Source organism: Gouania willdenowi, chromosome 6 (genome assembly GCF_900634775.1).
Source record: "Gouania willdenowi chromosome 6, fGouWil2.1, whole genome shotgun sequence".
Classification (NCBI taxonomy): domain Eukaryota; kingdom Metazoa; phylum Chordata; class Actinopteri; order Blenniiformes; family Gobiesocidae; genus Gouania; species Gouania willdenowi.
The window spans coordinates 36,644,211-36,669,014 of NC_041049.1; the positions used below are offsets into that span (position 1 = coordinate 36,644,211).

The 24,804-nt window shown below is 37.4% G+C and overlaps 1 protein-coding gene and 2 long non-coding RNA genes across 3 annotated transcripts; all 3 read left to right on the forward strand.

Moving 5' to 3' along the window:
• The first annotated feature begins 1,434 nt into the window (after positions 1 to 1,434).
• LOC114464495 (uncharacterized) lies at positions 1,435 to 5,487 on the forward strand. The gene is made up of 4 exons (XR_003674217.1): positions 1,435 to 1,494; positions 2,864 to 2,944; positions 4,011 to 4,787; positions 5,103 to 5,487. It is a non-coding gene; the product is annotated as an uncharacterized LOC114464495 (long non-coding RNA).
• Positions 5,488 to 6,834: 1,347 nt separating this feature from the next.
• On the forward strand, positions 6,835 to 17,720 carry LOC114464487 (uncharacterized). Its single transcript, XR_003674208.1, has 4 exons — positions 6,835 to 7,584; positions 11,933 to 11,998; positions 12,179 to 12,289; positions 17,676 to 17,720. It is a non-coding gene; the product is annotated as an uncharacterized LOC114464487 (long non-coding RNA).
• A 169-nt stretch (positions 17,721 to 17,889) lies between these two features.
• On the forward strand, positions 17,890 to 20,085 carry LOC114464224 (protein NLRC3-like; the record flags this gene model as incomplete). Its single annotated transcript, XM_028448284.1, has 3 exons — positions 17,890 to 18,115; positions 18,315 to 19,478; positions 19,558 to 20,085. Coding segments are annotated over 3 exons (1,497 nt in total), but the record flags the coding sequence as incomplete, so codon positions are not given.
• Positions 20,086 to 24,804: the final 4,719 nt, after the last annotated feature.

Sequence of the window (24,804 nt, forward strand, 5' to 3'; positions counted from 1 at the left end):
TTTTTCAACACTAGGGTATTGACCCCATATATATATATATATATATATATATATATATATATAATTATTTATTTTTTTTTAAATGAAAAAACACATTTTTAAATAAATTAAAACATGTTATAATATTATTAATTTAAAAATTAATTCAGACCTTGGCAGCCCACTGCACCTCCGGGTCGTGACCCTCTGTAGGGTCACTTGGAAATAAAATAGAGTCACCTGAAATGTCTTGTGATAATGAAAATTTAAAAAAAAAACTGATTAAAATTATACTTTTACTTTCTAAAAATACATATTTAAAAAAAATAAAGTAAATAAATTAATTAAAAAAAAGTAATTTTTAAATAATTAAAAAATTAATTAATTAATTAATTATTATTTTTTATCTATTTTGCACAATTAAAAAAATCAATACATAATCGTCTGTCAGAAAGTCTTACGTTTACAGTTCTTTTATTCTGAAACTGCTTGGTTGTTATGTCATTTCCTTTCTGAGCGCATCCATTCTCAGTACTAATGTAAGGAAGTCAAAAATGCATAAGTTTTATTTAAAACAACCACCCCCTATTTTTAAAAAATATTTTCTACAATATGACTCTTGACTTTTAATGGTGTGCAGTTACACCGCTTGGTCAGACGATGGCGACCGCGTGCTTGTAGGGCAGAAAGAGAATAAGAGATTAGGCCAAATCAGCGCGTCTCAGAAGTAAAATGGCGCTGGCTCGATAAAGATGTACAAACTACGTCTCTCTCTCTTCATTCACCTACAGGTACAGTTTTACAATAGTGTATGCCTTTTACTAATCCATACTTTAAAGGAAATGGTTAGGAATCCGGTTAGTGAAGTTGTATGGTAGAGTTAGAACTAGGAGAAACTTATATTTTGTTCAAAGTTAATAGTGTATGGCTGAGCGTTACCACCGCCATTAGAGTAAGGAAGGAGAGCACGAGGTACCGTCAGTGTATCTTATAAAAAAAGCTTTAGAATGTATAGTGTTTGACTTGATAATGTTATTGTGACTATGTTCAAAATGTTTGTCTATGTTAATAGAAGTATGTTTCAAATGTTAAGTGTATGAAACTACAGTACAGTGTTAAATGTTATATTAAAACGGTCCCTTAGAGACTGAAACCTTATGAATAGGTTGCAGCTTCAGGTGGTTTCGATAGTGTTTTATGTTTAAACAGTATAGAGTGTGTTTGTTGGATATTGTGTCAGCCACAATAGATATATGTTGGTAGTATGTTAAGGGGAAAGGTTATTAGTTAAAGTATTTTAGGCATTTGTCTATATGCTATAATTGTAATATTATTTGAAGTATTTTTTTTTTATTGTCATTTATGTTTAATTTATTATTTTATAGTGAAAATGATGTTTGTCTACAAAGTGTGATACCGCTTCAAGAAAATGTGTTTTGTTATTCTGAGAAGTAAAATGGCGCTGGCTCGATAAAGATGTGAAAACTACGTCTCTCTCTCTTCATTCACCTACAGGTCCACAGTGCTCTTCAGCCTGTGTATCTCATGTGACCGCTCAGATTCCCCTAGGTCTGACGCCGGTTACACTAACACTACATTCTAAGGGATGAGGGCTCTCTGTGTGTGTGACTAAGTTAAAGTAAGTTTTATTGTTTATTAAGACTCTAATATTATCATCTGACTTGTTTAGACATTGTTTACTCCCACTTGCTTTGCTTTCCTGTATCTTATGTACATGTTAGAATATTTTCTGGGTGTATTTTAGGTCTTAATAGGTCACGTGACTGTGTTATAAGCTGTGGTAAACTGTGAAATGTGTAGCTAACTTTATTCAGCTTTGTAAACTGTATTCCTGTGTGTTATATTGAGGTTTACACATCTTTTATTTGTACTGCTAGATTTCATTTAGCTTCTGCATCACGTCAGACGCACCTAGATGTAATTAATACTCTCTGCTCATGCGCACTTCAGGTGATTGGTTCATGTGGTGCAGTCGCGCCTGCCTCCACTAGAGGGAGACAAAAACCACTGAATCATCTAGAATCCTTTCATTATCCATTAACCCTTTACATACCTGCACATTGGCTGTTTTGCTGTTTCTTTGGGTTTTTTGACTGAGTTAATATATTTTGATGGTTTGATTCAATGTTTATACATCTGTACAACATTAATGGTGTTGTTAGAATGATTATTTGTACATGATTGATGATGATAATAATAATATTATTATTTGTACATTATTAATAAGGTCATCTTATTATTTGTTTCCTTTAAAGAACCAAACACATACCCATAATTATTTCAATCAATCAATCTTTATTTGTATAGCGCCAAATCATAACCAATGGTATCTCAAGGCACTTTACAGTAGAGCAGTCTTAAGGACGGACTCTTCATTTTATGGATACACAAATATGCATATATACGTATATACACATACATATGTATCCCACACCCAACATGAATAATTATTTGTACCCTCACCATCATCCCTGCCTGTAAACCAACTTCAATAATAAATACACTGGTAACATCTTCTCTGTGTCCTTCTCTCTGACCAGTATTATCCCCTTCAGAGTGTCCCACTCTATCACAATCTGAGAAACTGTACTCTATACTTTCACTTTGTCAAATATTAATCTATATAAAATACAGTATATAAATATCTGAGCATGCACTGATACTGGCTACTCTGTATTTGTAAAACAAACATGATTAAAACACAAATTTTAGAGAAAAAAGTCTCTATAAATGTGTGATATAAAATGTGAACCAGTCACTGAGCTGTCAGTTCATTGATGTGACTTTATTTTATGACTGTGTAGTTGGTTAATCATGACCTTGTAACTTTTACAACTTAAACTACCTCTTTTTTTCACTTTAGAATGACATTGCAGGATTTGATCCATAGTGACGCTCTGGTCCCTTTAACTGCCTGCAGCCCATGAAGGTGAAGATCCTAAAGGTAAAAGCCCAGACAGCAAAATATGTTTAATGTTAAATTATGGTCAAAAAGGTTGATTTTTGGTTAAGGTCGACAATTGATGGTGGATCAACCATCAAACAATCATCAAATTCTAGCCAATTTACCAATGTTGAAAAGATGTCATTGAATCAATATTGTTTTGTGGTTGAATTTTAATGATTGAAATGCCAATATCTAATTGATGTTGACTCAACGTATGCTGTTTGTCTCTGTAGTTTGACACACACACACACACACACACACACACACACACACACACACACACACACACACACACACACACACACACACACACACACACACACATGCATTCTGGGTAAATTATGAATTAGAAAAGTAGTTTTTTTTAATGAGTAAACCAATAGGACAGTCAGTGAGTGTGTGAGCTGATGGTCTCTTTTAATGCTTCTCCCCCTGTAATCATGTGACATTATCACCATAGCAACAGGCTTCACTTGTTGTATGTGTTCATGGGTCAAGGTTGGTCCAGGTGAGACTTTATTAAATTCAACAACTGCCTCTCAGTTCAACAGTTTGACCTGTGCATATGAATGTATTCAGCATGGCCACCACTTAAACACTTCTGGGGCTAAAGTAACAGTGGATAGGAAAGGAGGTACACTGTAAAAAATAAAGTACATTTACAAGAAAAATTCTGTAATTTTGCACAGATTTTTCCAGTTTTTCATTAAAACAATGAAATGCTAGTAGATTTACAGACATTTTCAATAATTTTAAGTTTTCTGTTTAAAATTACGGTTAATTAATCATGATGTAAGATTACATTAATAATAGGTTTTTAATGACATTTTAACTGTAATTTTACATACAATTTTCTGTATTTTTTTACAGGTTTATGACCATTTTCCATAATACAATGTAATAAATGTAACTTAACAGTAACCAGAAGTAATTTAAATATTTACCTTTAGAATTACAAGTATCTAACATAATATGATATTACAATATTAATATGTTTTTAAAGGTAATTTAACATATTTCTTTCATATTCAAATTTGACATAAAATCTGATGTAATTTTACAGATCTTTCCTAATAATGAAAATGAAGAAATACATGTAAAATTCCAGAAATGTTTTAATCCAAGGTGAGTACCCTCTGAAACACAACACACAGACAATGGGGATAATCAAACTGTGATTGTAAAACAGAAACAAAAAATACCTCAACCACCGTTTATTTATTTTGTCAATACATTTTTGTTCCTAAAACTAAACATTATTTTGCTATTTAATTCCCTGTGAGTGTGTGGTTTATTTTCTGGTATTTTAAAGGTTACATTGAGATTTAAAGGTTGATAAGTTACTATACATTTTATTAGAAGTAAAAAAAACTATATTTACCTGTTTTTCTTTTACTGAGAAGAGTCACCATCGTTAAAAGTTATTTAGCATCTCTAGGACTATTTCTTTATTTCTGTTTCTACTGTTTACCATTTTTATTCATTACCAAGTAAGAGTACCCAGGACCCCGCCCATTGTCTACCACCACCTTAAATAGTATTAAAACCGTGGTCACCTGGGACGGGTGTTACCCAAAGTTTTACAAGTAGTGATATGATACTGTACTTTTTCAGTAACAGTCATGTTTTGATAGATAGGGATAAAACTGCTTAGTGATTATTATTGTTCTTGTTGTGTTTGTATTCCTAAACTTTAGTGAAATGTAACTGTTTCTACAGGGATGGTGGGATACAGCTTAGTGCAGTATTGTGCTGCTATACACAAAGTGTGGGGGGTCCTTTCCCACCCCTGTCACAGGAGCGTGCACGTAGCCAGGCTGACATCACCTGGGTTAAGAGAGTGAGTTGATATCTCAGTTCATAGTGCAGCCGCTCTCTGACAGAGAATGTTTGGTTAGGTGAAACCCACTAACGGAGATAAATCCAGGATATACGTATCCAGCTTTGTAGTACAGGCCCACAGAGCTACACATCTTTAAACTACAGATGATCGCTTCATCTTCATAATAAACATGTTTAGAGGAACAAATGTTTACACGAATAATGTGTAGTAGAAGTGGTGTTTGTGTGTCTTTTTTCTAACACATGGGACTTTGTGCGTCCCTGAGGCATTTGTGTGCGTGTGTGAGTGCGTGCGTGTTTTCTCACCCTGCAGCATCTGTGGCTTCAAACCCTCCATGAGAGGCTCTGATTGGCTGCAGGCGGTTCAGAACTACGTGAAGGATCTGCAGTATCCTTTAACACAAGGGTTCTCAACCTGGGGGTCAGGAGTTACACTTAAAATATATGAATATAATATAACACTTAAATATATAAATACATAAATACAGCCACTCCAACTGATCAAATGTTGTCTAAAGCATCTAAAGCACAGGTGTCAAACTCAAGGCCCGGGGCCCAAATCTGGCCCTTTAGAGCATCTATTTCTAGATTCACAGTGTTTATTGTCATGTACACAGTAAGGAAATAAGAAATTGTAAAATGTAATTGAGCCCAACCCTAGAAAGTGTAACAAACTAGCTACGTGTAGTGGAACGCAGTGGCTCTCAAACTTTTGTGTAAAATAGCCTTTATAACATGTGTTATCACTCATTTCATGTACAATATCTGTAAGTGTGTATAATTATTTACTAATGCCAAATAAAATATGACAAAGACAACTATATTACTCATGAAATATTTATTTATGAAAGTTTTAAAAAAAAATAGGTATAGAGTTTGCCTCTATTATAAAATGAGTGAATACAAAGTCATGTAACGGATAGATTAGTGACTGAAAATGAAGGCGGAGCTTCAATGTTTAAGTGTTGTTTCTCATTATTATGAGTGCATTCTAATGTGAAAAGGTTCTGCTACAGTGTGTGTGCGTGTGCGTGTATGTGTATGTGTGTGTGGGAGCAGCTTCAGGTTGGACTGGTTCTACATATTTTGTCCAGTGAAGTATTGACGGTGTGTTCCAGACACACACAAACGCGCACGCACGCACGCACGCACGCACGCACACACACACAAGTAAAGTAAACAAAAGTTAATTTAAATAAAGATCTAAGTGACAGGTTCAAAATATAAATGATTAATATTATTAGATTAAAGGCATTGCACTAATAGCTTTAGCCAAAATAAAAACAACAACAATTGAACTTAAACAGCTGCAGCTTGAAGACTTTAGTATAAACTGTAACTTTGATACTAAATAGAAACATTTAAAGTGGCTCTAGTGATAATTTAGCTCAAGTATTATTATTAATACTAAAATGTTTTACTATTGACATTCACTTTTTGTGAAAAGATCCAAAACTTCCAGATTTAACAATAAATTATAAAATGTCAGTAATAAACACATCAAGCTAATCCTAACTGTATAAAACATGAACTATAATGTCACTCTTTACATTTGCATTAAAATACATAGTATCTTAAAAGTACATTAAACTTCAATTAAATAAATTAATAAACCACTGTTGCCATGCAATCAGTGTTTCTGTTTAGTGCTAGCTGCTAACAGCTAGCACTCTGCTAGCTGCTATCATATTTACATATGTCATAAGTTCATTAATATGTCATGTTTCTGTCATGGTCCAGTGTGGGTGTGGACCCAAACACAGAGAGAGAAGGAGGCAGAATGCAGGAGTAGCATTCCTTGAACCAATCCATGTTTATTTACCAAACAAAAGTAACTTAAATCCAACGAGGAGGAGGTACAGGGAACAAAACACAGCAGGACACGAGGAGGAGAGACAACATACAATGATCCCACAGTCATACTGTGTCCAAGCACACAGCTATATAGTGAGGGAAGCTTGATTGGGAATGGGCCACACCTGTGTGGAAACATGAGGGAGCTAATCAATCACCAACCAAGCACATAGACATCACTGGGGGGTGGAGCCACAAGCAGGAACACCTGAAACAGAGTTAAACTAGAACACAGAATAAACAAAGACTCAGAACAAAAGTGCTAAACACAAACAGAACCTGACAGTTTCTTTTCTAAATCAATCTAATGAATAAATAAAGGATGAATAGTTGAGATTAAAGGACCCACTTCATAAATAGCTACACTTAAATATATAAATACATAAATACACTAACTGATCAAAGGCTTTCTAAAGCATCTAAAGCACAGGTGTCAAACTTAAGGCCCGGGGGCCAAATCTGGTCCTTTAGAGCATCTATTTCTAGATTCACAGTGTTTATTGTCATGTACACAGTAAGGAAACATGTTTTCCTGAACAATGAAACTCTTACTTTACTGTCCCCACTGGACGCCACAAAGATTAAAAACAAACACATTTGAAGTAAAGAACAAAACTAAACAAGACAAAGAAAAGATTAATAACAATAATTATAATAATTAAAAAGTAAAAACGTCATGGACTCTGGGAGCAGCTTCAGGTTGGACTGGTTTCACATATTTTATACTAGGAAGGAATGAGGGTGTGGAAGAGTTCTCACCACACACACACACACACACACACAGTCACAGAGCAGACACACACACACACACACACACACACACACACACACACACACACACACACACACACACACACACACACACACACTGATGAAGAACTGACCAACATCTGAAACAGGAAGGACAGCAGACCTCCAGGAACAAACTCTGCATTGAAAAGGTTTGAGTCTGTGTGAGAGAGAGATACATTTATGTATATATAGATATTATGTCCATGCATGTATGTATATATACATATGTACATGTACTGTATGTATATATGTATGTACGGATGTACATGTGTGTCTATATGGATACATGTTTTTATTTTTTTGTCACATACAACACAAAGTCAGAGACAATTACAGATAAAATACTATAGATCATAGACAGTTTTTACAAATCGTAGATATTATAATACAGTAAGTGTGTGTGATTTTATAATAATTATAATAATGGTATTGTGCTATTAGAGGGTGAGGGGAGGAGCCAACAACAAGTTAATAATAGACTAATATGTGGGGGAAAGGCAGGGGCGTAGCTCCACATTTTGGGCCCTGGGTACAAACCATATTGTTGGGCCCCTCCTGTAACTTTTTTTTCACCTGGAAACTAAACTAGTATTCTGATATAAACTTTCGTTTTTTCTTCACATTAACCCAGGAGTTCTCAACCTTCTTTGGGTTGTGACCCCATTTTAATATCACAAATGTCCAGTGACCCCTGAGACATTTTTTATTTCTAGAGTTAGTTTTTGATCATGTTTATTGAAGTGTGTTACAGATACAGAGTAGCCAGGATTGTATATTTATATACTGTATTTTATTTGAACTAGATGTATATATTTGAGAAAGATTATGTATAGGGTATAGTTATTTGATATTTATTGTGTGTGATGTGTATTTGAAAAACAATAACTCCAAAAACACAATTTTAATCAGTTTTTACCTACGTTTAAGAAAATGGATCCTGTGCTGTTGGAACTGAAAGGTTTCATATTATTCTAACATACTTTTTTTTTTTTAAAGTTTATCATAGAATAGAATAGAATAGAATAGAATAGAATAGAATAGAATAGAATAGAATAGACCTTTATTAATCTCCCAGAAGGAACAAAGTTTAGTATATGAACCAGGATTAGAGCTCAGGTCCTCCTCACAGGAGGCAAGAAACCTACCACTGAGCTAAACCACTGAACTCAAACCTTCACAACCAGCTTTACTAAAATAATAGAGTAAAAGCAAAGTTCATTGTATGATGACAACATTTTAACAGCAGGCAGAGATCATTCATATTATAATGTGATATTGTTTCTTTTTTCAGATTTAAATGAAACAATATGCTGGAGTTTCCATTAGGGATGCACCCAAATGAAATGGTTTGACCGAAACATTGAAAGAAATGATTATGTAAATTATTAGAGCCATTGCATTTCTGGCTCTGAATGTTACTAACCACTTTAATAAAAACATTGCAATTGTATAAATTAATATTAATGCTTCAAAGAATAAACAATTAAACATATGAACATATTTATTTAGCACTGACATTCCAATATAAAATAAAATAATAAAATGTTTAACCTGACCCCACTCATACATTAAATAATATTGTACAGGCCTATAACTGATGGAAGAGAGTCACATTAAATATGTTATATAATTAAAACATAAAGTGGATTGAAGTTCTTGATGAAAATCAGCTTCTATTGGTTTTATTTATTATTCAAACATATTCTTTAGACGCACACACAGCTCTGTGTACATTTCTTGTGCATGCTGGTTTAATTTTAATGATCTTTAAAACGTGGACTATGTAGAGTCGTGATGAAGTTCAGACGTGCACTGACAGCAGAATTGTGTCACAAATATAACGTCATATAAAACCAGATGCTATTGACATGCTGCCATGTTCCAGATTGCTGTGTAGTGTAGTGTGTAGGGGTCTGTGTAGTGTGTAGGGGTCTGTGTAGTGTGTAGGGGTCTGTGTAGTGTGTAGTGGTCTGTGTAGTGTGTAGTGGTCTGTGTAGTGTGTAGTGGTCTGTGTAGTGTGTAGTGGTCTGTGTAGTGTGTAGTGGTCTGTGTACTGTGTAGGGGTCTGTGTAGTGTGTAGTGGTCTGTGTAGTGTGTAGGGGTCTGTGTAGTGTGTAGGGGTCTGTGTAGTGTGTAGTGGTCTGTGTAGTGTGTAGTGGTCTGTGTAGTGTGTAGGGGTCTGTGTAGTGTGTAGTGGTCTGTGTAGTGTGTAGTGGTCTGTGTAGTGTGTAGGGGTCTGTGTAGTGTGTAGTGGTCTGTGTAGTGTGTAGTGGTCTGTGTAGTGTGTAGGGGTCTGTGTAGTGTGTAGGGGTCTGTGTAGTGTGTAGTGGTCTGTGTAGGGGTCTGTGTAGTGTGTAGTGGTCTGTGTAGTGTGTAGGGGTCTGTGTAGTGTGTAGGGGTCTGTGTAGTGTGTAGGGGTCTGTGTAGTGTGTAGTGGTCTGTGTAGTGCGTAGGGGTCTGTGTAGTGTGTAGGGGTCTGTGTAGTGTGTAGTCGTCTGTGTAGTGTGTAGTGGTCTGTGTAGTGTGTGGGGTCTGTGTAGTGTGTAGTGGTCTGTGTAGTGTGTAGGGGTCTGTGTAGTGTGTAGTGGTCTGTGTAGTGTGTAGTGGTCTGTGTAGTGTGTAGGGGTCTGTCTAGTGTGTAGTGGTCTGTCTAGTGTGTAGTGGTCTGTGTAGTGTGTAGGGGTCTGTGTAGTGTGTAGGGGTCTTTGTTAACAGTAGATACATGTAACTACAGTGTCTACGTGACACACAAACATAAAACACACTTACTGCTCCATCAACTCTGCTCAGAAAACTCTTTAGTGCTCAGATGTATTAAATACAGACGCTCTGTGAGTCCACGGACAAGTTGGTCAGTTTCTAGACAAGCGCGCGCTGACCACAGTGTTTTCTCCCATCATCACATCATTAGCTTGTTTCACATGTTCATTTGTTGTGGTGAACTGCCATGAAGTGTCGTAATGTGTGCACTGTGTCTGATACACTGATGTATATTCCTCTTGCTTTTCAACTGTAATCCACCAAAGTAATCTCTATTTTTATTAAAAAAAAAAAAAAAACCTGTAATCTGATTACGTTTTTTAATATACTGTAATGGATTACCATTACATTTTTTTTGTATCCATATTCCTTAACGCTGTTAATTGTAATCCGTTACTCCCCTAGCCTGCAAATAGTATATAAATACATACCTACACATATACTGTACACCAGTGGCGGATGCTTTAAGACTACAAGGGAACCTCAGCTTCCCCTAAAATCAGTGGTCAAATATGTAGTGTTGTGTGTACATTTCATTGACTAAATATATGACAGAACACATGTATGTTTAGTTCAGAATCAGCTTCTTATAACAGGAAACTGACAGTGACAGCGTGACGTTCTTCATTCATTACCGCAGCGTCACAGTGTTAATAAACAGTGGTGAAGTTCAGCTTCAATTGACTTCAATGGGACAGGATTTAGGGGTTGATCCACTGCAGTCAAACTAGACGCTCATTGGATAAATGCTCGGTTATGACGCACTTAGTCCCGCCCATCGGACGCCGGGCTTCACAGGAGGTCTATGGAGCAGTGGGCTGGATCTGTCTGTTCCGGACGCTGAAATAATGGATGATGATTGGATGATCTGTCTCAGGCTAATTCAATTTTGATTGACAGCGAAATGAGCCAATCAGAGAGTATGACGTTGTAAGCACACAGGCGGGTTTTTCAAATATTTCAGTCCGTTGCTCTGTGTTGACACGGAGACTTTGCTGATCCTCTCATAGCGAATTAACTTCTGACAAACCTAGTGTCTGTTTTTGGTGTTTGTGGAGACTGTTACTGCTTGTGTTGTGAGACTTTTGACCAAACACTCACACTCCAGCGCGCAGCAGCTACGCGCGTGCGTGCATGTGCGCGCGCGTGCATGTGTGATAATCTACAAATAGTTGTTGACAACAAAATGTGAATTCTACTAGAATTCACATTTAAATAAACAGATACATTTTCTGAAGTAGGCAGAAAATGAGCTTCCCCTGCATGAAAGACCAGCAGCCGCCACTGCTGTACACACTTAAACACATATGTAGTGAGAGGAAAAATGATGGGAAAAAAACAACTGGTATTTTTTTCCAAAGCAATGTGATCTGACAGAAGGTTCTTCCAGTGGATGATGTGTTTTTACTTTTTACATTTCTAGTTAATGAGGATAGTATATATATGGATATATGTAAAACCCTGTACATAACTGTTTCTCCTTTTATAACACTTAGAACATAATTGTACATTTTGTTATAGATACAGTATGTATAGTGAAACTCTATTTTTAATATTTATTCTGTTTGTGTGAACATCGTTCTATGTCACACTTGGTTTGACAACGTAAACTAGTGTGTGTGTGTGTGTGTGCGTGTGCGTGTGCGTGTGCGTGTGCGTGTGTGTGTGTGTGTGTGCGTGTGCGTGTGCGTGTGCGTGTGTGTGTGTGTGTGTGTGTGTGTGTGTAGGTAGGTGTAGGTGTGTTTCTGCTATGGATCAGGACACGTTGAAGGAACAACATGAGATCCAGACTGAAGATCAGAGGTGAGACCACGTCAGAGTTCAGCACTCACACCTCTGTACATCAGTGTTACACTGTGTGTGCGTGTGTGTGTGCGTGTGTGTGTGTGTGTGTGTGTGTGTGTGTGTGTGTGTGTGTGTGTGTGTGTGTGTGTGTGTGTGTGTGCGTGTGCGTGCGTGCGTGTGCGTGTGTGTGTTTTCAAGGACCAGGAAGCAGCTCACACCTGGACCTGGACCCAGCTGTGTGTCCTTTAGAAGTGACGAGTCCATGGGCAGACTCCTTGAATTCAAAGGTGGTCCATCTACTGACCCACAGTGAGTCCACATAAAGAAGGTTGCTGGTTGTCTTCCTGATGGTCCAGGGGCCTCATTTATTGATCCGTTCATAGAACTGGTTCTAAATACGTTCAGACCAATGAAATGTAGAATGTGCACCAGTACAAAAAGAATCAGTATTTATGAAGCGTGTGGACAGAGGTCGTACACACAGCAGTGTTGATTCATCTCTCAGTCCATGTGGACTAAAGTGTCAATCACTTTTCTTTGTTTTCACACTAAATACAGTCACCAACTATTTCCTCAGTCACTAGTTATTATTATTAATAATTATACATTATTATAATTAGTTCACCACCTGATAAACACTAAACTTTTACAGCACATTTTTCAAACACTAACACACTTTAGGACCAATGCTTGTTAACAATATAAAATAAACTGTATTAATCTCTGATCAATGAATGGATCATATACTGTGTGGTAAACAGAGGAGATAAACACGTATATTTATATAAACATATTATTACTGATGGTTTAAACACATGGAGACTGTGATCATCTCAATAAAAAGTACAGGATACTTTACAGTTTTTTATTGATAACAATCATTGGTGGAAAGTGAAGTCACATGATCTAAACTCTAACACATGTCCATCTGTCCAAAGCACAAATGTTGTTAATTACTGTAAATGACTGATTTAGTCTTTATTACATCATATACAATCATTTAGAACCATCAAAGATCTTATTTTATAATCAAACCTGACATAAATCATTCAAAGTTAAAGATCAGATGTATTTAATGTAATGCTCTTTGTTGTTAGTATTGTGTAGTTCAATGTGTGTTTCCATGGTAACACTATGTGTTAGTGTTGTGGTTCAATGAGCTTCTGTTGAGACGTGTATGATGTGTTTAGTTGATGATGAGATTAACTGTTGATCTGAGATCATGATGGACATGTGTTAGAGTTTAGATCATGTGACTTCACTTTCTACCAATGAATGTTTGTAATAAGACACGCCTCCAATTGACCATATATGGTAGCAGCATCACTTTAAGAATGAGTGAACAGTGTGTGTGTGTGTGTGTGTGTGTGTGTGTGTGTGTGTGTGTGTGTGTGTGTGTGTGTGTGTGTGTGTGTGTGTGTGTGTGTGTGTGTGTGTGTGTGTGTGAGCAGCTTCAGGTTGGACTGGTTCTACATATTTTATCCAGTGAAGTAATGAGGGTGTGTTAGAGTCTCAGCATGTGACCAAACAAACAGTAAAAACTACTCATGTTGGTGGTTAAATTTACCAACAAATGGTTTATCAGGTTATCAGTGAAGCTGTGATTAAAAACAAGGTACGTTATGTTATGAATGAAAAAATATAATAGTTTTGGTAACACTTTAGATTAGGGAACATCTATTAACCATTAATTAGTTGCTTATTAGCATTAGTAACATATTGGTTCTTAATTAGTCATATTAAGTACTTATTAAGTACATATAATGCCTTATTCTTATTAATACATTATTATACACTTAATGGCAGTCTCACAGTCCAAACATGGGTAGCATGTTGAGATCATAATTCATATACAACAACTTCCTTACTTACTACTAATAAGTAATAATTATGAGTTTATTGAGGGAAAACTCTTATTTAATGGCTTACTGGTTGTATATTAAGGCCATGCAGAATAAGGCATTAATAAGTATTTAATAATGACTAATTAAGAGTCAGTATGTTTAGTAATTGGAATGCTAATAAGCAACTACTTAATGGTTAGTAGGTGTTCCTTAAACTAAAGTTTTACCATTTGATTTATTTCAAGATCTTAATTTTATATAAATGACTATAAAATGACAAAACAACAAAAGTGTAAAACAATTATAACAACGTTGCTGAAAACTGAACGTAGTGGGTACCATCGCTCCGTAGGGGAGCTAAACTACAACGTTGGGGGTCCCTACGCTCAACAGCACTAGAGAGAACACTGGAAATGTTACTTTTTTTCCACAAAATATTTTAAACAGAACTTTACAAATACTACTGTAAGGTTTTTTTCTGTCCTTTCTATTCAGATCATTGAATTGAACAGATCTGAGGACAGATTACAACAATAATACATTTTCTCAGTGTAGTTTATTCTAAGAGTTAGGGTTAGATTAGAGTTAAATTATATGTAATGTATGAGACTTGTGAGTGTTTGATGAATAGTTTGTTGAACTCAGCACTAAACATTAAATTCAAATGAAGATAGGTAGCAGTGGTGCTGTTGGATGCTGTTGGATGTCACGTTCAACACTGCAGACGCTCCAGGTGCAGGTGATCAATGATGGAGGTGTAGAACTGATCACATCCTGATAATGTGATAGTGTTGATGGGTTTAGTTCCTCCTGCTCTGCTCTGTGACTGATCAGCCTTTCTGGGAGCCAATGACCTCAGGTTGGTTAGGGGGGTCATTAGCCCCAGCTTCAGTACGTAACCGTATCCCTCTATGACCCATAGAGATGTTGTAATAAATCATCAGAGGTTGATCAATCATTTCTAATCATTGTAACACTCACCAATGGAGGCTCAGACAGCAGCTGGATGTGCACTGGGATGGCTTTAGTGCACGTTGTCTGTCGCTCCAACATTTACAATCACAGCATTAATCAGTCACTATGTTTTGGGGGAGGAGCCACAGATCAGCTCCATCTTTAGACGTTCTCCTGCAGAGAGCACAGCTCTCCAAATCCTCCAATAGTTGACGATAAGACATGTCAGCACATTCCAAGTGTTCTTTTCAGCTTGTCCTGTCAACGCTGTGTTTATAACCTGTTACACCATTTACTCACACCATGTACTATATTATTATTAATAACTTTATTAATTAGAACAAACAGAACACATGAGGTTTGACATTGATGAACACTCAAACTCTGTGTTCTATCTGTAGTTTCACTGTATGAGGCCATTATTGTAACAAAACTATGTGTGTGTGTGTGTGTAGCACAATCTGTGTGTAGAATTAGGATTTATTAACATAGTTGTCTGTGTGTAATTCATTCTGTGTGTCTGTAATCACATCTGTATGTGTGTGTCATCAAACCAGGACATTCTATTGGCTGTCTCTGTACATGTGACTTTTGGAACACATTTGGAAAATAGCCAACTTTTAACTTGTAACTCCTGTAATTCCACTAGAAACCAGCAGTTGTCACTGGTACCAAGTGACTGACCCTCCAATTGGAGGCATATATTTATATACCTATGTCATATAACATATAATATAACTTATAACATATCACTTGTGAATAAAATGCGTTTATAACCAAACCACCTCCAACAACGCAGAAGAAGAGGAAACTACCACTAAATAAATCAGAAGAAGAAGAACAGGGGAAATGAACACTGTGTACATGCACCAATACAACTTTATTTATCTTAACAAAGAAATCAATAATGCTGATCAGTTACGATGCGTCTCTATGGATACTAGATGATGACAGAGATCTTCATTATAACGTCTGTAGTTGACAACATCATGTTCACTTGATAAATCGTTGCCTCGGCTCCTTGCGACAGTGAGACATATAATAATAATAATAATAAAAATAATAATAATACAGTATATATTCCATCAAAGACAGAACAGACAAACACATATGACACCAATTTGTTTGTTCTTTGGTTATTTATGTATTTGTTTAGTGTAGGAAGAGGACCAGAGATAAACACTGATTTCACACGTCTTTAAAACATTAAAGAGAAGGTTAAACTCACTCATGGTTCACATCTATTCACGTTGTTTGTTTCTACATGTAACACTATTTTAGTAACAGTTGGTGGCAGCGTGGGTAACATTTGGTTAAGTTTGTCTCAGATAGTGTGAACTGTAGCACCTGGAATACAGTGTGTGATGTCATTAAATAATCTGGAGTTCCTAGTTATTGAATCACCAATAATGAGTGACTAGGAATGTGTGTGAACCTGTTACACTGACCAGGAGCGTCTGATGGTGAGAGGGTCACTGATGGCTGCTGGGGACCCTCCGTCGTCCAGGTTGGCTGGTGTGGAAGCGGTGTTTGTTGATGGCTGTAGGGCTGTACGTGGAACCAGAGTGTCTCTGTACTGCTGCCCTGAGAAGTTTTAGACAGGCTATGGAGGATTTGGACTGATGGGAATTTAGTCCCAGTAGTGGTGGAGACGTTTTCCTGGTGGTTGTTTCAGTCGCTCAGTTGGACTGAGTTTGTCTCCATTTTCGTATGAGAGGGCTTCAAAACTATGATGGAGAGTAAGCAGAGGAGGGACAATATAAATAAATAATTTCACAGTATTTTCCACCTTTAATGTGACCTAGAACCTGTACAATGCAATTGAAAAACAAACTGAAACGTTTCAGGGAGATGAAGTAAAAATAAAAATAAAAAACTGAGGTTGTTAAAGTGTGCACACCCTCTTATACAGACCCTTTATTAAAAAAAAATTGAATATCATGGAAAAGTTGTTTGATTTCCATAATTTCATTCAAAAAGTTAAACTTTCATAGATTATAGATTCAGGGTTCACAGTTTAAACAATTTCAAGTATTTATTTGTTTATTTTTATTCCAATGAAGGGCTAAGAGCCCACACATGTCAGCCTAGAGCATCTTGCTAGGCTGCACAGTGACACACATGCTGGTTTGGCCATGTCCTTCACCTACCTCCTGACCATCTGACGAAAGCCATTCTCCAGTTTGACCCAAAGGCAGCAGGTTGGAGACAGCCAGGAGGCAAGCCCCGCCCACAATGGGTCAATATCATAGCAGGTGATCTCAGACAACACAGACTTGTTGTGGAGGATGCAGATCTGCTGGTACGGGACCACTAGCTTTAGAAGAAATTGGTTCACCTGGACCGCCTTAGTTAATTAGTTTTATATGTGTATGGTGTTTTCATAATTATTTATTATTTTTGTATTTACATTGTGTTTTAAATGTTTGTCCTATTTAGTGTGGTGTGTTAAAAGCCAGAACGAAAAGTGGCCCATTGAGAGTGGTACGCACCCCCAATAAAAAAAAAAAAAAAAATCAATTCTGATGGACTATGTTTGTTATTTGAAGTGGTGTTGATGTAAATCTCAGCAAACAGTGGAAGGTGAAAGAGAAAAGGCTTTATAGGAATGTTCTCCAGTGTGTAGGTGAGTCTTAGACAGTGTGTGATCTTCAGATTTATGAAGGATTGAAGACAAATAAAGCCTCAGTCCAACAGACTTGTTCTCCTGTTCAGTGGAAACATGCTGAGATGTTCCACACGTGAGCTGAGCTCCAAAGGCTGCTCCACACTCACTGCACTGTGGCTCTGCAGGACATCACCCACTGTTACTAATGTTCACATGATGTTAGCAGAGCTTCCTGTGCTTTCCTCCAGCTGCTCCTCAGCATGTCTGAGTGTCTGTGTCTTCTCCACAGCAGCTTGGAGGGTGTGGATGGTTCCTATGGAGCTGATCCTGACTCCATCTTTACGGTGTGTACGTCTACAAAGACACTAAACCTGTGTCAGCCTGTGATCAAACCACTGTACACACGCACACGCACACGCACACGCACACGCACACACACACGCACACACACACACACACACACACACACTGATGATTGGAGCAGGCCTTCACTCATCACCTTTAATGTGTTTGTGTTCCAGCTGCTGGAGGACAACATCATCAGCTTTGTTAAGGCTGAACTCAAACACATGCAGAAGATTGTGGATGGAGATGATCCAGAGTGCTCAGAGAGTCAGATGGAGGGTGAAGATGAGGAGCAGAGGAGGAGCAGGGAGGCCTTTCTGAACATCACACTGTATTTCCTGAAGAGGATGAAGCAGGAGGAGTTGGCTGAGCGTCTGCAGAGCAGTAAGAGCATGTGAACATCTTCACTGTGAGGAACATCACATGAAGGACACAAAGCTGGCTTTTCTTTTTCAAAGCATGATTCAATCAGTCACATTTAATCTGAGGAACCATCCAGACTGAGAACATCACACACTTTGATCTCCAATGTTCAAACCTGCTCTGACTTCTCCACTCTAACATTAAGTTTGTCTTCATTCAGGAACAAAGGCTCATCGATACCAACGTGAGCTGAAGTCCAAGTTGAAGAAGAAATTCCAGTGTGTGTCTGAGGGCGTGGCTAAAGCAGGAAGTCCAACCCTCCTGAAGGAGATCTTCACAGAGCTCTACATCACAGAGGGAGGGGGTGGAGAGGTCAACCAGGAACACGAGGTCATACAGATAGAAACAGCATCCAGGAGATCAGACACAGCAGAAAGAGCCATCACACTAGAAGAGCTCTTTAAAGCCCCTCCTGGAAGACCTCAACCAATCAGGACAGTAATGACAAAGGGCGTGGCTGGCATTGGGAAAACACTCTTAACACACAAGTTCACTATGGACTGGGCTGAAGATAAAACCCAGCAGGAGGTCCACTACACATTCCCACTGACCTTCAGAGAGCTGAACGTGCTGAGGGGGAGGAGCTTCAGCTTGGTGGGACTTGTTGATCACTTCTTCTCTGGAAGCAAAGAAGCAGGAATCTGCAGCTTCCAGGACTTCCTGGTTTTGTTCATCTTGGATGGTCTGGATGAGTGTCGGCTCCCTCTGGACTTCCTCAGCACTCAGACCCTGACTGATGTCTCAGAGTCCACCTCAGTGGAGGTTCTGCTGATAAACCTCATCAGAGGAGAACTGCTTCCATCAGCCCGCCTCTGGATAACCACACGGCCTGCAGCAGCCAATCAGATTCCTCCTGAGTGTGTGGACATGGTGACAGAGGTCAGAGGGTTCACTGACCTTCAGAAGGAGGAGTACTTCAGGAGGAGGTCCACAGATGAGGAGCAGGTCAGCAGGATCATGTCCCACATTAGGACGTGTCGTAGCCTCCACATCATGTGCCACATCCCGCTCTTCTGCTGGATCACTGCTACAGTTCTGGAGGACATGTTGAAGAGCAGAGAGGAGGGAGAGCTGCCCAGGACTCTGACTCAGATCTACAGCCACTATGTGGTCCTTCAGAACAAAGTCAAGACAGTGAAGTTTGATGGAGGAACTGCCACAGATCCACACTGGAGTCCACAGAGCAGGGAGATGATGGAGTCTCTGGGAAAACTGGCTTTTGAGCAGCTGCAGAAAGGAAAGCTGATCTTCTATGAGAGTGACCTGACAGAGTGTGGCATGGACCTCAGAACAGCCTCAGTGTGCTCAGGAGTGTTCACACAGGTCTTCAGAGAGGAGAGCAACCTGTACCAGGACAAGGTGTTCACCTTCATCCACCTGAGCCTTCAGGAGTTTCTGGCTGCTCTTCATGTCCATCAGACCTTCATCAGCTCTAAAGTCAACCTGCTGGAACATAAACCACAGAAGAAGAAGAGCTTCAAGATGTCTACATTTCAAAAACCAACTCTGAACCTTCTCCACCAGAGTGCTGTGGACGAGGCCTTACAGAGTCCAAACGGACACTTGGACTTGTTCCTCCGCTTCCTGCTGGGTCTTTCACTGCCGACCAATCAGAGGCTCCTACAAGGCCTGCTGACACAAACAGGAAGTGACTCACAGAACAATCAGAAAACAGTTAAATACATCAAGAAGAAGCTGAGTGAGAGTTTCTCCACAGAGAGAAGCATCAACCTGTTCCACTGTCTGAATGAAGTGAATGATCACTCTCTGCTGGAGGAGATCCAACAGTCCATGAGATCAGGACGTCTCTCCACAGAGGAACTGTCTCCTGCTCAGTGGTCAGCTCTGGTCTTCATCTTACTGTCATCACAAGAACATCTGGATGTCTTTGACCTGAAGAGATTCTCTCCTTCAGAGGAAGCTTTTCTGAAGCTGCTTCCAGTGATCAAAGCCTCCAAGAAAGTTGAGTATGTGACTTTAGAAGAACATGTCTTTAATTTTCTCACAGACAAACATTTTTTTTATTTATTTTATTAATTCAGTTTATTTCCGACATGGTTACATTCACTTTTTTTTTTTTTTCTTTTTTTTTCTTTTTTTGTACATGCCGAAAAAGGAGACGAGAGAAGCAGTTTGCTTATCCGGGTCCCGCCCCCTGTTTTACCATCGCAAATTTACATGGGTTTACATGTCTCTCTGGTCAAACATTCTTGATTTCTTCTGAACGTCCATCTGTAGTCAGTGTTGTCCTCTCTATCTTTGTTTGTGTTGACCTTGCTCCCTGCCAGACGTTGTTAGCATTCCTCCAGTTCTGTAAGGTTTCTCTGATTCTTCATCAGGTTGAGTTCCTGTGGTCTCTCAAAGAGAAGCTGTGCAGCTCTGTCCTCAGTCCTCAGCTCTCAGTCCTCCAGTGTGAAACATCTGGACCTGAGTAACAATGATCTGCAGGATTCAGGAGTGAAGCTGCTGTGTGAAGGACTGAAGAGTCCTCACTGTAAACTAGACTCTCTCAGGTCAGTGGATCACATGTTCCATCAACATTGTCCTGTTCCTCATCTCCTCACTTGTTTCCTGAGTTGTGGATGTTTTTCTGAATCCAGTCTGTCAGGTTGTGTCATCAGAGAGGTGGGTGCAGCTTCTCTGGCAGCAGCTTTGAGCTCCAACTCCTCCAGTGTGAGAGAGCTGGACCTGAGCTACAACCATCCAGGAGACTCAGCAGTGAAGCTGCTCTCTCAGAGACTGAACACTCTGAGGTGAGACACATCACAGCAGCTCATCACATGTTCACATCAATCCCCATCACATGTGTGACAGAGAGCTGTATCAGAGGAATGTGATGAAGGTGTGAGAGGTGGGACACTAAAGGAGGAGGACTGGGACAGGTTAGAGGGATGAAGGACAGAGATAAGAAGGTAGTGAGGAGTGAGGAGAGGCTGATGGAGAACTATGAGGAGCTGATGAAGGAATGAGAGAGAAGATCAGAGGAGGTGGAACCAATCAGTGAGGATTGTGTTCATACAAAAATATAAATATATCTTATGGAATTACATATAAATTTTTTCTCTGACACAAGTTATCAAGTCAAAAAATTAGTGATGAACTGAAATGTAAATGACTGGTCCAAAACCAAAATAAACATTTCCAGCTCTGAATGTTACTAACCACTAAAATTAAAACATTGTAATTGTATAAATTATTACCAATGTTTCAAATAATCAATCAATTAAAGATAGGGAAGGGGATTTTTTGTCCAGATACACTTTTTAAGTTTTTGGTTGAAATTTTTTTAATGTTCTGACAGAAACTAATCTTATGAGCTCTGAAAAAGGAACAAAGAAAATCCATCATGTGTAGCAGCTGTAAACCTGTAAAAACTTTGACCAATGAAAAAGGAAGTTTTTTTTATTTATAAACCAATCACGTCTCTCTGTCTCCCTGCTCGTTCTCCACCCCTCGCGTCCATGAGCCCACACTCAGTGCGTCATTGGTGACAGACTTAAAACAGAGTTTATAGTCACGTTTTTTAACATACAGTATATAATGATAAAGTTTAGTGTTTACTTACTGCTGAATGAGACAACGTAGTTTCTACACAATACAAACAATGAGCTTAGATCCACTTCTGCAGCAACAGTGCTAATGCATGTGAGTAAGACGGAGCACAGAGGGGAGGGGGTAAGCTACATTCAAAATCATGCTCGCTTTCAAAAATCACCTACCCTGCCTTAAAAATATGAAAATATTTATTTAGCACTGACATTCCAACAATACGTAATTTAAAATGAAATAATAAAATGTTTAACTTGACCCACTCATACAATTATTAAAACAGAAATATGTATGTTTTTAAAACGTTTTAAATTTTTTTCAAACTGTAGACTTACGTTACAAATATTATTGTTTAACAATTGTTAGAGTTTTCGAGCTAACTCTCGTGTTCAGTACCTGAGATTTCATACAGAGAGACATAGTCAGAGGTTTTGCTGAATCAATCAATCAATTTATTAGAGATGAAAAGAAAATGAATCAACAAATCATAACAAGTCAATAGAAGAACAGACACTCATCTAAAACACAGCTGTGGTCCTCAGGGTCTGCTCACTCCCTGGACCCCAAACATAGATTTATCAGTGTTTTTATATATTTAGAAATCAAATGATCAGCTCCTTGTAATTAGTTAAATATGTCATTTACTGGTGATTTAAAGCAATACAAATTATGTTTAAGATTTATTGATTAATTCATTATTATTGATCATTAGATCAGATGTTCTGAAACTGTTTGTCCTTGTCCTGAAAATGACAGCTAACAAGTTGACCTGAATATATTTTATGAATAGATTTATTGAGTATAAAGATATATAATTATAGTATTACACACAAAAAGAAACCATGAATAATAATCCATTCTAACATTTCCTCTCTTCACACTGTTTAACAGTGTGACTATATAAAATTATGAATAAGACAAAATATTTAATTCAGACTATGTTTTATTATGTTATATTAACGTTATTTGGAAATTATAATATCAGGTTACTTAAAGTAAGCTTGTTAATTTATTTCAACGTTATTTTTCCTTCAATTTTATTTCAAGCTATATTCCTATTTTGTTTACCATTGTTAGAGTGAGCCAAAAACTTTTATTTGACTTTATTACATTTATTTGGATTTACTGTTAGACTATGTTTTAATATAAGAAAAAAGTTATCAGTAGAACAGAACAGAATACAAACATGATTTGTGTTTAAATGAAATATACATAGTAAACTTGAAATTAGCCACTTAAATTTATCTGTACAAACAATAACTGAATACATGATGAATTCATGTTGGGTGTGGTATACATATGTATGTGTATATACGTATATATGCATATGTGTGTATCCATAAAATGAAGAGTCTGTCCTAAAGACTGCTCTACTGTAAAGTGTCTTGAGACACCATTGGTTATGATTTGGCGCTATACAAATAAAGATTGATTGATTGATTGATTGATTGATTGATTGATTGATGCTCATCAAAATCAATCTTATAAAACATCACATGATTACAAAAGGTGTTGTAAGAATTATTCAATACATATTTTATAATTTCTTTATTACATACAACCACATAGTGAGGTGAGTCTATGATTGCTATGTAGTGTGTGTGTATTTTATTTTAATATCACTTCTCTTTCTGATTGATTGATTGATTCTTATTTCTTAGTGAGGAAAAATACATTCACGGTCCTGCCTGCCCACAGCGACCAATCAGGAAATGACTTTCAGAAATTAATATCAATCTTTATCAAATTTATATGGAAGCTTTTGAAGCACAATCGACAAAAAACACGTGATTGTATTGTGTTACTCTATCGGCTGTTCTATTTCCTAACTGAGCAGGTGGTTTGTTTCAGATTATTTTATTTTACATTCAAAGTAATTTATCATTGCCCTCTCTTGTAGCTTATTATATTTATTAAAAATCAATAAATCATAATTAAAGTTGAACATATACGTCCTAGACTAAATCAAATACTTATCCAATGGTTTCTGTTCTCAGCTGGTGATGTCTGTATCATGTGAACAAAAAACTACATTTATATACATTTCAAAGGTTGATTATGATTTTTTAAATATTTCAAGTTATAATTTCTATCTAATTCTATCCATGTCTACATATGTATTTATCTATCTGAGGATATAAATACACATAAGGGTTTTAGTTGTGAGATTTTCAGAACATAAATAGAGGAAAATGACAATATTTTACACAGTTGTAACATAATATTCAAACTGACAGAGATTATTAAAGAAGTGAATAAAAAAGTAAGAAAATAACCCAAAGAACTGAAAAGTAAATCAAATCATTAGAATAAAACAGTAATTAGAACAAAACAGAAATGTAACCAGGTGTTATGTTAATTTATGCCTCTACTAATATTTATATACATTACAAGGGAACAGATTTGTGATTGTATTTATGTCTTTATTATCTCTATAAAGAGTCCTAGTTAAATCTATAGACCACGTACCATGTACAGTTCAGCCCCCCCCACCTTTGATTAGACGTTTTAGGTGGTGAGGTTGTTTTTATAACCTCAGGTGATCAGCCACTGTTCTGCATTCTGGGCCAGGGTCTATACAGTATATATGATTCCTCAATATATGAAATAATATTATCCATGTCTGTTATTAAGATCATTAGTTCATTTACCTTTTAACTGAAAAATATGACTTTTATTCAAGCTACAACTGTAAAGTGTTGGGGAGTGTTACATTGTGTATGTACTGTATGTGTGTATGTATATATGTGTGCAAAGAGCTATCCTTCTATCACATGATCACTCACTCAAAGACACGCCCTGGTACATTTTTCACTCACAACACGTTTCTCTCAGTTATACATAAAGTGTCATCATCCATCAATCAATCACTCTATGACACGCCCACTAGCACACTCACACTCACAACACGTTTCTCCCATACATACAGCATGACATCATCCTTATTCATTCACCCACACATACATATATATCTCTGTGTGTGTGTGTGTGTGTGTGTGTGTGTGTGTGTGTGTGTGTGTGTGTGTGTGTGTGTGTGTGTGTGTGTGTGTGTGTGTGTGTGTGTGTGTGTGTGTGTGTGTGTGTGTGTGTGTGTCTAGCCA